Below are 13,191 nucleotides of genomic sequence, written 5' to 3'. Positions count from 1 at the left end.
AACATTTTCACATTTAATCCAGGATTCTCCAAGTTAATCCTGAATTGTGCAAATTTAAGGAAACAAATGTGGCCGTGACTCTTCCAAATCTAGATAATCATGAACCGCATTCAGTTTCTCCAAACAGAAGCGATTCTTGTGTTGCTGTGTAACCAATATAAACCAGTGATTCAAATCAACACAAAACACATTCACATTTAAAATAATGACTTTATTTACACAATACATTAAACCAAAGAAGAAAAGCCAACAAACACAAGAAAAACAAACAAATAGAGTAGAATCTAGCAGTTAGTGGTCAGCTGTTCAGTGCAGCTCCAGCTGTGAAGATCCACATGAGTCTGCTGCATCATAAAGCAGGTTTTCCACAGCAGGACAGATGGTGGATGAGTTCAGAAGATGCTGTTATCTCAGGACACGTTTAACGTTCTACATCAGCTGCTGAAGGATTGCACTCCAAGGACTCGTGTCTCAAATTAACTTTCCAACACAGAGACAGAGAGAAATGACAGAACAGATCCACGGCAGATCACTGTGTGGGACAGGCGTTAGCATTCATGGTTGCGTCAGGTTTCGCCGGTGAAGCGTTAGGAATCTGCCACCAGTCGTCTACCGCTGCTGCATTCGATGCGAGAGCTGCGCTGGAGCTGGAATCTGAAATAAAAACAACAGTCAGTTTGAATGCATTTCCACAGTGCGTCAAACAACACAGATCGTCTTAAAGCAGCTTCCCAGTAATAAATACACAAAACAACAGTGTTAATGTTGTAAAAGTCATCAGTTAGGAAACTAAAGTAATCCACACTTAAAGGAGTAGTTCACTTCCAAAGCTAACAATGTACAGATAATGAACTCACCCTGTTGTTATCCAAGATGTTCATGTCTTTCTTTAAGTTGTAAAGAAATTGTTTAAGGAAAACATTACAGGATTTCTCTCCATATAGTGGACTTCTATGGTGCCCTGAGTTTGAACTTCCAAAATGCAGTTAAAATGCAGCTTCAAAGGACTCTAAACGATCCCAGCCCAGGAAGAAGAGCCTTGTCTAGCAAAATGATCGGTTACATAAAAAAAGAAAAGAAAAAAAAAAAGGTACTTTTTAACCTCAAATGCTGGTCTTGTCTAGCTCAGCGATGCGTACTCTGTGCTCTCCAGTTTAAGACAGTTTAAGTCCAAAAAACTCCCATCTTATTTTCTCCTTCAGCTTCAAAATCGTCCCCCATCGCTGCAGAAGTACTGACCCAGTGTTTACAAAGTGAACGTGCAAAGGTGGTCAAACAGCTTTACAAAAAAAAGTTAAAATGGTGATTCTGAAGTTGGAGGAGAAAATGAGATGGGAGTTTATTGACACACCCTAACTGTCTTGAACAGGAGTACACAAGACCAGCATTTGAGGTTAGACAGTATATACATTATTTTTTTTAGAAAATGACCGATTGTTCCACTAGATAAGACCTTTCTTCCTCAGAGGGGATCGTTTGAAGCTGCATTTAAACTGATTTTGGAAGTTAGAAGTCCACTATATGGAGAACACTCCTGAAATGTTTTCCTCAAAAAACTATTTCTTTACGACTGAAGGCAGACAGACATGAACATCTTGGAGGACAAGGGGGCGAGTTCATTATCTGTAAAGTTTTGTTCTGGAAGTGAACTACTCCTTTAAAATTTCTCCAAGAAACAACACAACCACAGGTAATCAGAAGGTGAAGGTGTGTTATACTGACCAAAAAAAAATAAAAAATTCTTGGATTTGATCAATAACGATAATTAGACTATATTTAGCAGAGTGTGTTATTGTACAGATATTTTAAGGACGTGGACAGCTGACTCCTAAAGTTTTTGATATTCTTCATACTCAGTGTGCTTAGTTCAAAACAGTGATAGACATTTTTTCTTACAATGTAATCAGCCAATTATGATAATACAAATGAAATCAGTGTAAACAAACCTGATCTTCGCAGAAGCATCTGAAGTGGCATTTAGACCCATTTACACACAGTTTAATGCAGCTTAGAGGGACATGGAAAGCTTTAAACTGCAGTTACAAATGTATAAATAGTTTTGATATTTTAAACAAAACATTTAATAATGATATTTAAAATTATTTAAAAATTAAAAGATACTTTAAAATCTGTGGCAAAAAAGTGGCTGCGTTTGGAATGATTCTTGTATGTGAAAAAACAAAAACAAGCAATATGGGTGTCTAAAACAGAAGTCTCTTAATTAACTCGTTTACTGAACTGTTGTATAAAAGCAGTATCACATTTATAACAGATTTTAAGAAAAACGGCTCTCCGTGTGATATTAACGAAATGAGATATTTATTCCGCTCATATCTTGAATTACGTGATCATTCTAAATGCATTTTAATAGACAATCACGCAGTGAAAGAACACACTCTAATGCATACATGCACTAGTTTCATCTCACTTTATCATGTAATGTATGCTCACTCTGTAGGTGTTATGTTTGCATACTCTGTAAAATCACACTTTGTTAAAACAACAATTCCAATATTATGGCAGACAATATATGTGACCCTGGACTACAAAACCAGCCATAAGGTTACATTTCACAAAACTGAGATATATACAACATATGACAGTTCAATAAATAAGCTTTCTATTGATATATGGTTTGTTAGGATAGGATAACATTTGGCTGAGATGCATCTGTTTGAAAATCTAGAATCTGAGGGTGCAAAAATATCAAAATACTGAGAAAATCACCTTTAAAGTTGTCCAAATTAAGTTCTTAATGCATATTACTAATCAAAAATTACATTTTGATAGGTTTACAGTAGGAATTTGACAAAAAATCTAAATGTAACATGATGTTTACTTAATTTCCTAATGATTTTTGACATAAAAGAAAAATCAATATTTTTGACCCATACTATGTATTTTTGGCTATTGCTACAAATATACCCCAGCGACTTAAGACTGGTTTTGTGCTCCAGGGTCACATATTTATCACACATCCCTATTAAGGAGTTTCACACTGTGCCCACTTAAACCCCATGTCCCGAAAGCACAGGAGCGTGTTAGTGATAAACAGCACCCGTAACACCCACAAGTGCATTTACCCTCTTCATCACTGTCTGAAGAATCCTCGAAGGGCTCAGTTGGCAAACAGGAAACCTCTAACATGAAAACACTCACAGTAACTGATCTGCGCATGTGACTGTACGAGACACCACAGGAGACGCAGCGCTCACGTACCTGGCACCGTCCCGAGGCTGGAGTTATCGAAGAACTGTGTGGGGTGGTTGAGGGCCCCAGGAACGCTGGAGCGCACGTCAAAGAACTTGCTCTTCGGGGAGTCCAGGAACGTCTTCTTCGGCGAGTTGACTTCGGTCTCGCTCAGAGGAGGATGGCGTTTGGTCGGGGTGCACGGAGTGTCTCGCTTGCTCTCCTTCATCTTGTACGCTCGCCGCTTCCACTTGTTGATCTCCTCCTGCTGCTTGTTCACCAGACTACATGAGGAACAGTTCAGAGACATTTGATAAACGCTTAGACACAGGACTTCTGCAGGTGTGATGAAAGTAAATTTAAGACTTAAGACCAAATCGAGAAAATGTAAGGAACAATCTGAATGGAACAATACATCAGTATGGTCTCAAAATGCGACCCTGTACCACAAAACCAGTCTTAATTTATAGTCATAGGTCAATTTATCAAAATTGAGATTTACACACATGAAAGATATATAAGCTTCCTATTGATGTATGATTTGTTAGGATAGGACAATATCTGGCCAAGATACAACTATTTGAAAATCTGAGGGTGCAAAAAAATAAAAATAAATAAATAAAAAAAATCTAAATATTGAGAAAAATCGCCTTTAAAGTTGTCCAAATGAAGTTCTTAGCAATGCATATTACCAATCAAAAATTAAGTTCTGATATATTTACGGTAGGAAATGTACAAAATATCTCCATGGAACATGATCTTTACTTAATATCATTATGATTTTGGCTTAATTTATATAAATATAATATACATAATTTTGACCCATACAATGCATTTTTGGCTATTGTTACAAATAAACCGGTGCTTTTTACAGCTGGTTTTGTGGTCCAGGCCATTTTAAAAAGACAACTTCCAGCAGATCTCCATTGCTTTAATTAACTTTACACTATACTAAAAAAAAAAAAAAAACACACAACAACAATTGGAGGTTTATCTCTGATCAAAAGTGTTAGAATACGGAACTCTATTACTGTTACTGCAAAACAAGTGATGCTCTTACACAGTATTTCTGTCTTAAGGTTCATAAATCAAGATACATTTGCTGTAGAATCAAAATTATGAGAAATTGATGGAAATGGAGTTCTGTGAGCTGGCTCAGAAAAATCAACCTCATTTAAAGGAAAATATTTCATTCCCTATAGACAGATATTTGATCCTCCAACTATAAACTCAATTCAGTTTGTTCCGTTCCCCAGAAAACAAGACTCATTTTGTCATTGTGTTTCTCTAGTAAATGTATTTTAATTTAAGGCTGTTTATATATTTGTACTGGAAAACTGAGGAAGATATTCATGTTTTGCAGTGCATGAAACATTCATGAATTGAAGATTTTTTGCTCTGGAGCACATGTGATGTTTCAGAGCGGTTACCTCTCAAACTGAGCGTTCTTCTTCTGCAGCTCCTCCATTTTCTTCTCTTTGAGGGATGTGACCGCTCTGCTGCCTGTGCCCAATCTAAGGTCGAACTCATCGCCGTCTGCGACTGTAAAGACATTTACACAGATCCAACGGTAAGAAATGAGCAATGGATAAGCAAACACTTTACATTAACACTCTTAATTGTACTAGATTTAATCAACTGTGCTTTATGTAATCAATCGCTTATGAATTCAGTTCCACACTGACTGTAATCTAAGTGTCTTACATGACTGTTCATCATCCTGTTGCATTTGCCTCAGGGTCTCCTTCAGTTTGCGGATGACGTCGGCTCTGTGCTCCAACATGGAGGTCATCTGTGCGACTCTAGAATGAAACAATTACAGAAACACTTTAAACACACTATTCCCTCACTAAACTGTGTAACACAGGATCTTCACTGCTCTATAAACAGGCTTATCTCAGCGGTGGGACGGACACATACTCCTTCTCGTGACTTGTGGTGACTGCGATGTGATCCAGCTCCATTTTGACAAGTTTGTCTTTCAGGGTGGCAAATTCAGCAGCTTCTGGTGTCATGCTCCTCTTAGCCAAAACCTGCAGCACAAGTTAGGGCATGATTGCATTACAAACTGCATTCGGTCACATAAAATGAAACTCACTTTACATTCGGTATTCGCGTACTAAAAGCAGATGAACTAAAATGTGTTGCGTGTCAAACATTCAGCTATTAACCAACCTCTGACTCTTTCAGTTTGTCTTGCAAGTTCTGGATGAGGGCTTCCTTCTCCTTCAGCTGGACACTGAACTCCTGGAGCTGAAGATGTGAGGCATCAGCCTGGACCTTCAGTTTCTGCATCTGCTCCTGAATCTCCTGCCAGACAAACAAAAGAAACAATGTTTAAAGGATATTAAAGATATTCATGTCTTCCTTTCGTCAGTCGCAAAGAAATTTAGTTTTAATTTTTCTCCATATAGTGGACTTCAGTGGTGCTCAAAGGATTGAAGGTAGAAAATGCAGTTTAAACGCAGCTTCAAAGGACTCTAAACGATCCCAGTCAAAGAATAAGGGTCTTATCTAGCAAAACAATCCATTGTTTTATATACACATTTATACAGTTTTTAAACACAAATGTGACCCTGGACCACAAAACCAGTCATTTGGTTCAATTTTTAAAAATTGAGATTTATACATCAGTAAATAATCTTTATGTATGGTTTGTTAGGATAGGGCTATTGTTTTCTGAGATACAACTATTTGAAAACCTGCAATCTGAGGTTGCAAACAAGCTAAATATTGAGTACGCATAGCAGAGCTAGACAAGATGAGCATTTGAGGTTAAAAAGTATATAAAGTCTAATTTATTTATTTTTCTTAAATAACCAATAGTTTCGTTAGATAAGACCCTTATTCCTCGTCTGGGATCGTTTAGAGGCTTAGAGCCATTTGAAGTTGCAATGAAACATCATTTTTAACCTTCAATCCATTGAGCACCATTGAACTCCACTATATGGAGAAAAAATGTATTTCTTTGCTACTGAATAAAGAAATACATTAACATCTTGGATAACATGGAAGTGAGCAAATCAAGAATTTTTTTATTTTGGGAGTGTTTGCATGCCCAAAAAACAAGTTCGGTAACAAATCACTTTGTTAATGGTACTATCTAGTGATTTGATGTGATTATTATACTTTAACTGACATGCCACCAATTCTGAAAGTCTGGCTTAATGAGTTTGTCCGGTAATTGTCCGTATAAATAAGACAGACTGGTCTATAGATCAGGTGCACTCCTCTCATAAATAGGAGCATTCAAGCATGACTTTAGAGATGCAAAGAAAGGTTGTGCACACTAAATGATTGGAGAGGTCCGGCATCAACAGAATGAAATCTGTCATTTTATCTAAAAAAAGCCAGTGATAATTAATAGTGAGGGTTAAAAAATGCATTGATACAATAGTAAAAGTAGTGTGAAATGATTGATGCCTGCTTTCCGTACCTCCATCTGTTTCTGCGTCTGCCGCAGCTGAAGTGACACGCGCTGATTGTCCTGCAGAAGCTCAGCCTCAGTTTTGGGCAGGGTGCCGTGCTGGCCTTGAAGCAGAGTTAAAGTCTCTCTTCTCTGATCCTGGAGTCGCTGCTCAGACTCTGCAGAGGCCGATTTGAGGGGGGAGGCTGCCGTCTCGCATTGGTTCAACAGAGCCTGAGGGTCAACACTGAGGGTCAGGAAAGGTGCGGAACAAAAACACAGAACACCATTTCAAAACACAAGCATCGCTTACAAAATAAAACGTGTTCAGATGCTCGGTCGCTTTGGCGCGGCGAGTGATTTGTCGCTCGTGCAGCTGTAGGATAGCAGCGGTCTGAGGAGATCCGAGCAGAGATCTGAGCTCCTCCAGCTCACCGGTCCTTTGCTGACGCTCCTCTGACACCATCACTGCGTATTTGGATAAACCTTCCTCTAGAAGCCTTAGACCAGCCTCCAGTGTCTGAACAACACACACAAAAAGGCACATCAATACTAGAAAGTAACATGTTGAATAATAGTCATCACATTTAGATCTTGATACAATACAGTGTCCAGTAGTGTTAAAGTTACAAAAGTAGCTCTACAGAAGAGAATAAACAATATTTAGATTGATGTTAATTTAAATGTCAGTGTTAAAATTGCAAAAATTAGTTATCGAATAGAATTGTGCTTTTTCCAGGGAATGCGATTCATTCACAAAGTATGTGTAAGCGGTTTTTCCTTGACGCAACCCATCGAAAGGCTTATATAAACGCTGCAAAATAACCCTTAACAGTTAGTGGTTCAACAGTGTGCTCATATATAGGTCTAAGATGCATAGTGCAAAAGGATGTGCATTGATTTGTGTTTTAAACTCGTGGGGAGCGCAATGAAACTGTCTGAAGCCAAAGTTGTCTGTGTTGTCTCTCTCCTCTCTCCTTCACGCACCATGCCCACTTTTGCAGCATTTTTCAAAACTGTGGTGTTTAGCAGTGTTGTTTTTGACAACCATCTTAGATTTAGTCTTAGTCTTTTGGACTAAAATGCTTCTTAGTTTTAGTCAAATTTTAGTCACTTCTATATGTGATAGTTTTAGTCCAATTTTAGTCGACGAAAAGTCAAAAAGGTTTTAGTCTAGTTTTAGTCAAAAAAAGGGAAAAAGGTAGTCTTTTAACAAATTAATGTAGGTCAGTAAGTATTTTGCTGTTGGGTAGTGTCACTTATAAGTTCTGAAAATAGCAGATCTATAGTTCAACACAATGTGAGCTTCCGGATCGACTATTTTCACAAATAATTACAATAATGAAGGTATGTTTTAGAACATGTTTTAGAACATCGTCTGCTAAATGAATAAATGTAAATGTAAACATAAAAGACAAACAAGGATGGAATGCTAAAACGGCTTGCCATACTAGTATAGCAAAGAGTTTTTAATGCTAAAACGGCTTGCCATAGCGTCAGATACTTTTTAAGTTTTAATTGGCATGCACAATAAGCGGAAATGTCATGCATTTTAAACGTCTGACGGACCACCCACTAACATTTGTCTATTCTCGTCTCCTCATGTTTTAGTCATCAACGAGCCATTTTTATCTCGTCATCGTCTCGTTATCGTCATGAAAAAAGTGGCGTCAACGAAATGATTTCGTCATCGTTGACGAAAACAACACTGGTGTTTAGCCAGTGCTGAAACAGGGGGGTGTCGTTACCCTTTAATGGTTTGATGTTTTCTACTGTTTCAGAAAAAAAAAAAAAAAAAAAAAAAAAAAAATTCAAGAAATTAAAAAAAAAAAAATCCAAAAAAATAAATAAATAAATTTGCGAAATCGCTCCCAAATCCTGATGTGAATCAAATGATTCACGATCCGTGCTACAAAGATATGATCTAAAGCAAAAGATTTGTGAACCCGCTCCGAAATTCCGATCTAAATCAAATGCTTTGCAATCCGCAATCATTTGATTGAATAATAATTCATGAACCCATTCCGATCTAAATCAAATGATTCACAATAAGCAAAGTCCCGATCTGAAACAAATTTGGTGCACTTTGAAACAGTGAATCATTTCGCGACCCACTGTTTTTACTAATGAATTGCTTGAAAAGAATGATCGAAGTTACGAGTTTGAACCAATCAGAGTGGTTCCAGCGTAAAGGACTCAACTGTTCCTCTTTTCGCATCTTCAGCCATGTTTACACGACACTGAGAACTATTACCTACCTCGATTGTTTTCTAACATTACCTGAAATGATTGAAAAGGTCATGATATTTTTTGTTTTTGAAACGCATTGACTACGTGTCTATCAATAATTCCAGCACTTTTCAAGTACCTCTTCGGGAATAATGCCATTTTCAAGGGTTTCCCCTGCCTTACATTTCAAAAAGTCAAATTCAAGAACATTGTACAAACCCTGGTTGCTGAACAATAAACAGGATCATACCTGCAGGTACTGCTGCCGTCTTTCCAACAGATGTGTCAGTCTCTGATCCCAGACCTGCTGGAAGTCATCCTGGAGCGATCGGAAAGACTGTGACGGAGACTGAGCCGCGAGCGTGAGCAGGTCCTGCAGTCGAGACTCCTCAAACGAGGCCACATCACGCTGCACCTCCGTCTCAAAGTGCGTCTTGTAGCGCTGTGCCAGTCTCCTGTAGGCCTCCTACAATGGTTTTTCCTTATGTTAGCATTTCTTAATTTCACAAAACATCCCCTGATCAGACATTAGTGGTTGTGATTTGTTTCTCAGCTGACTCTTACCACAATCTTGATCAGAACGAGGTTCAATCTGGTTGTTTTCTTGGTGTGTGTATCGTGGACTGTTCTCTGTTCCTTTGGAATGAAGCGCACCAGCTGATAGATCACAGCCCATTCTTCACGGTTCACTTCGGCTAAAGCTTTAGTGGGACGATCGATGATCAGCTGGAGCTTTGCGAAGACCGACTTCACATGGAAGAGAAACCTGATGTCAGACTACTGAAGAGGGTCAAACAGTATTTAGAAGACCACACAAACCATCATCATTTACCTGCAGTTTCTCAGCAGATGCATCAATCTCAGGAAGATGTGTGAAGATTGCAGATGCGTGTTTGGACTGTAGGTTACTCTGATCAGACACGCTGCAGTTCACCTCAATGAGAGACTGAAACACAACAACACTCAGCTTTAAAAACATGTTCCAGGAACTGATCATTCTGAGTTAGAAATGAAAAGGAGACACACCTGACTAAGAGAATGGACTTCCGATTCCAGCAGGATCTTCTGCTTTTCCAGCTGCTCTGCTTTTGATTCAACATGTGTCAGCTGTGGAGTATGACAACAATGTTAACAAACATATGTGACCCTGAATCACAAAACCAGTAATAGGGGTCAACTTTGAAACTGATTTTTATTTGGTTGAGATACAACTATTTGAGAATCTAAAATCTGAGAGCGCAAATCACATGCACTCTTTTAAAAGAGAGCTTCAGTGCTTTCAGTGATTTTAAGAGTGTATGAGATGATCTTAAGCACTCACCTTCTTCATTTTCCCCTCCAGTTCTTGTTTGAGCTGATCTCTCTCTTTCGTGATGTCTCTTAAAGACTGAAGGATCTGCTCAGCACGGGTCTTCTCGTTCTCCAGCTGATCCTTCGCACCAGCGATAGACTCAAGCTCCTCTGTCAGCTGGTTTCTCTAAAGAAACAACAATTTGCTTTAATCTGCTTTCATGGATGTGAGCAGTGCAAACTAAAATGTGACCCTGGAGCACAAAACTAGTCATAAGTAGCACAGGTATATTTGTAGCAATAGACAAAAATACACTGTATGGGTCAAAATGACTGATTTTACTTATATGCCAAAAATCATAATGATATTAAGTAAAGATCATGTTGCATGAATACATTTTGTAAATTTCCTACCGTAAATAGCAATGCATATTACTAATCAGAAATTAAGTTTTGATAAGACCTTTATTTGCACAACTTTAAAAGTGATTTTCTCAATATTTTGATTTTTTTGCACCCTCGGATTCCAGATTTTTAAATAGTTGCATCTCAGCCAAATATTGTCCTATTCTAACAAACCATACATCAGTGGAAAGCTAAGCTTATTTATGTAGCTTTCAGATCATGTATAAATCTCAATGAATTCTCTTATGACAGGTTTTCTGGTCCGGAGTCATGCAACAGAGATTATTAACCAGCTTACCGTCTCCTCGCTCTTCTGAAGATCCTGTCTCAATTGTTCTCCCTCCTCTCTGGTTCTCTTCAGGATGTTCTGGAGTTCATCCTTCTCTTTTGTAAGTGAGGTGATGTTTGATTGCAGGTTTTGGATGTCTGTGTTTTGCTGGTCTCGTAAAGCTGAGAGATCTTTGCTCATCTGACTCAACTGAGAGTGTAATAAGATTATAATTAGCTAAATCATTCCCCTGTCGTATGTACAGCTGTTATCTCATGTCTAACAACACTCACCTGCTGCTGAAGCCGAGACTCTTTGGCAGCACTCTGCTCCATCAGTTCTGCGTTCTCTTTCTGCTGTTGCTTCAGTTCCTCCTTAGTGACATGCAGTAAATCCTGATACATTTTAGACTATTGGAAAGAATAAACAGTCAGATGTGTTGTGTAGAGTTCAGATGACATTATAATGACATGAAGCCTTACGGTTGCAGCTGCCTCCTGAAGATCTTTCCTGAGCACCACCCTCTGGTTCCTCAGAGACTCCATCTCCTCACTGAGAGCTTGAATCTAGACAAGATCACAAAGAAATAAATCACACATTATGAGGAATTTGTATCACAATACTTCAACAATTGTTAATGGAAAAAAAAGTGGAAACAACTATTCAATTCCTATTATGAAGACGATATTTTGAAGAATTCTGGCAACCAACAGTTTCTGTTTTCACTGACTTCCATAATATGTCCATACTATGCAAGTCAATGGGCACTGAAACTATTTGGTTACCCAAATTCTTCAAAATATTGTCTTTTGGTTTTTGCAGTTAATTGCAGTTTAGAACTCAGGTTGAGTAAATGATGCAAAAATTGTTTTTGGGTTAACTTTCTTTTTAAAACAACAGTTATGATGATCCAGCTCTCTGCTCATTGTATAATGATGAACTGAATGACCTGAAGTTCAAAATTTACCAAAGTCACTAGACAAGTCTCAAACTCATTACTAATGGATTTGAAAGCTATTTTCATGGACTCATTTAAAACATTACAATTTTTTGTACTCAAAATTATCTACAGAGTTTCTGCAGATTTAATAATTTATGACCTCTTTAAAACCAAGTAATGAAAATTTGTGACCCTGCACCACAAAACCAGTCATAAGGGACAATTTTTGTTTAAATGCAGATTTATACATCACCTGAACGTGTTAGGACAATATTTGACAAAAAGATAAAACTATTTGAAAATCTGTAATCTGAGGGTGCAAAAAAAAAAAAAAAAAAAATCTAAATACTGAGAAAATCACCTTTAAAGTTGTCCAAATTCAGTTCTTAGCAATGCATATTAATAAAATAATAATGATTTTTGGCATAAAAGAAAAATCTAGAATTTTGACAATGTATTTTTGTCTATTGCTACAAATATACCCGTGCTACTTACGGCTGGTTTTGTGGTCCAAGACCACATTTATGAGATTAATCAAATGGAACTCAATGCCATTATTGTTTCTAAAAGTACTGTAAGTATCTTAGCAATGCTTCAAAGTTTGAAAATACAACTTCCAATCGATCTATTATTTTAACTATTATTTATTGTCTTGTTTTATGAGAAACTGATCAGAATGAAATTAGCCAGCAGGCTCAGAAAAATCACCTTAATTCAAACTGAAAATAAGTTTTTTTTAATCCCCACTGATAGATATTCATTTTTGCTTTAAGCTTAAACATTTAATGGTAAAATTTCTCTGAAAACAAGACTTCACATCTTTATTTTGCATCTCAAGTAAATCTACCTTGATCTAAGGATGTTTATTTATTTGTAGTGAAAAACAAGGAAGAAATACTGAAAAAGATACATTTAATGGCACATTTTATAAATTTAAGACTTTCTGCTCTAAAACCTCTTAAGGCCTTAAAACTTGAAATCAGTATGTTCTATGTGCTCTCTTGCATTAAAAGTTTGCAAACAGTTACATACCTGCTCAAGCTGGGCTTTCTGCTTAGTGGGGCTCAGCTGACCAGACACCCGATGTTTCTTCTGTTTGAGCGTTCCTTGGACCTGAATCAGCTGAAGAGAAAGATTTAAATGAGTAAACCAACTGTTAACCTCTTCATTGATTCAGTAAGGCACACCACCCATGTGCTGTTACCTCTCGAACACCCTGCAGGATCTCCTGAAGGTCTCCTCCTTCACTCAGAGAAGTCATGCTGGAGGAAGAGCTGGACTGGTTACTCGCAGCATCTCTCTCTGCCATCAGACGGTCTCTCTCGGCACAAACCGACTGCAGCTCCAGTCTCAACTGCACCATCTGTGAAGAAGCAAAGAAACACTCTGCTATAGATCTGAACCTCACTCAGCAGCGCAGGAGCTGATGGTGTCCATGAAGCTTGTGTTACCATCTCGCTCTTC

General features: G+C 37.9%; 1 protein-coding gene across 1 annotated transcript in view; it reads right to left on the bottom strand.

The window, feature by feature from the left end:
• Nucleotides 1-215: 215 nt before the first annotated feature.
• The window catches only part of LOC141337105 (uncharacterized), a 35,365-nt gene continuing 22,389 nt past the window's right edge, over nucleotides 216-13,191 (bottom strand). The window contains exons 39-57 of the mRNA XM_073842863.1: nucleotides 12,932-13,090; nucleotides 12,760-12,849; nucleotides 11,270-11,353; nucleotides 11,081-11,197; nucleotides 10,818-10,997; nucleotides 10,146-10,244; nucleotides 9,851-9,931; nucleotides 9,657-9,770; nucleotides 9,389-9,571; nucleotides 9,075-9,290; nucleotides 6,909-7,115; nucleotides 6,626-6,829; nucleotides 5,365-5,499; nucleotides 5,110-5,222; nucleotides 4,894-4,991; nucleotides 4,620-4,731; nucleotides 3,220-3,473; nucleotides 3,084-3,140; nucleotides 216-654 (exon numbers count right to left, since the gene is read on the bottom strand). Coding sequence (XP_073698964.1) covers nucleotides 530-654; nucleotides 3,084-3,140; nucleotides 3,220-3,473; nucleotides 4,620-4,731; nucleotides 4,894-4,991; nucleotides 5,110-5,222; nucleotides 5,365-5,499; nucleotides 6,626-6,829; nucleotides 6,909-7,115; nucleotides 9,075-9,290; nucleotides 9,389-9,571; nucleotides 9,657-9,770; nucleotides 9,851-9,931; nucleotides 10,146-10,244; nucleotides 10,818-10,997; nucleotides 11,081-11,197; nucleotides 11,270-11,353; nucleotides 12,760-12,849; nucleotides 12,932-13,090 — 2,628 coding nt within the window. The 3' untranslated portion in view covers nucleotides 216-529. The remainder of the gene's footprint in view (nucleotides 655-3,083; nucleotides 3,141-3,219; nucleotides 3,474-4,619; nucleotides 4,732-4,893; nucleotides 4,992-5,109; nucleotides 5,223-5,364; nucleotides 5,500-6,625; nucleotides 6,830-6,908; nucleotides 7,116-9,074; nucleotides 9,291-9,388; nucleotides 9,572-9,656; nucleotides 9,771-9,850; nucleotides 9,932-10,145; nucleotides 10,245-10,817; nucleotides 10,998-11,080; nucleotides 11,198-11,269; nucleotides 11,354-12,759; nucleotides 12,850-12,931; nucleotides 13,091-13,191) is intronic.

The sequence above is a fragment of the Garra rufa genome, chromosome 6, assembly GCF_049309525.1.
Source record: "Garra rufa chromosome 6, GarRuf1.0, whole genome shotgun sequence".
Taxonomy (NCBI): Eukaryota; Metazoa; Chordata; class Actinopteri; order Cypriniformes; family Cyprinidae; genus Garra; species Garra rufa.
This window is presented reverse-complemented; position numbering and strand designations above follow the sequence as displayed.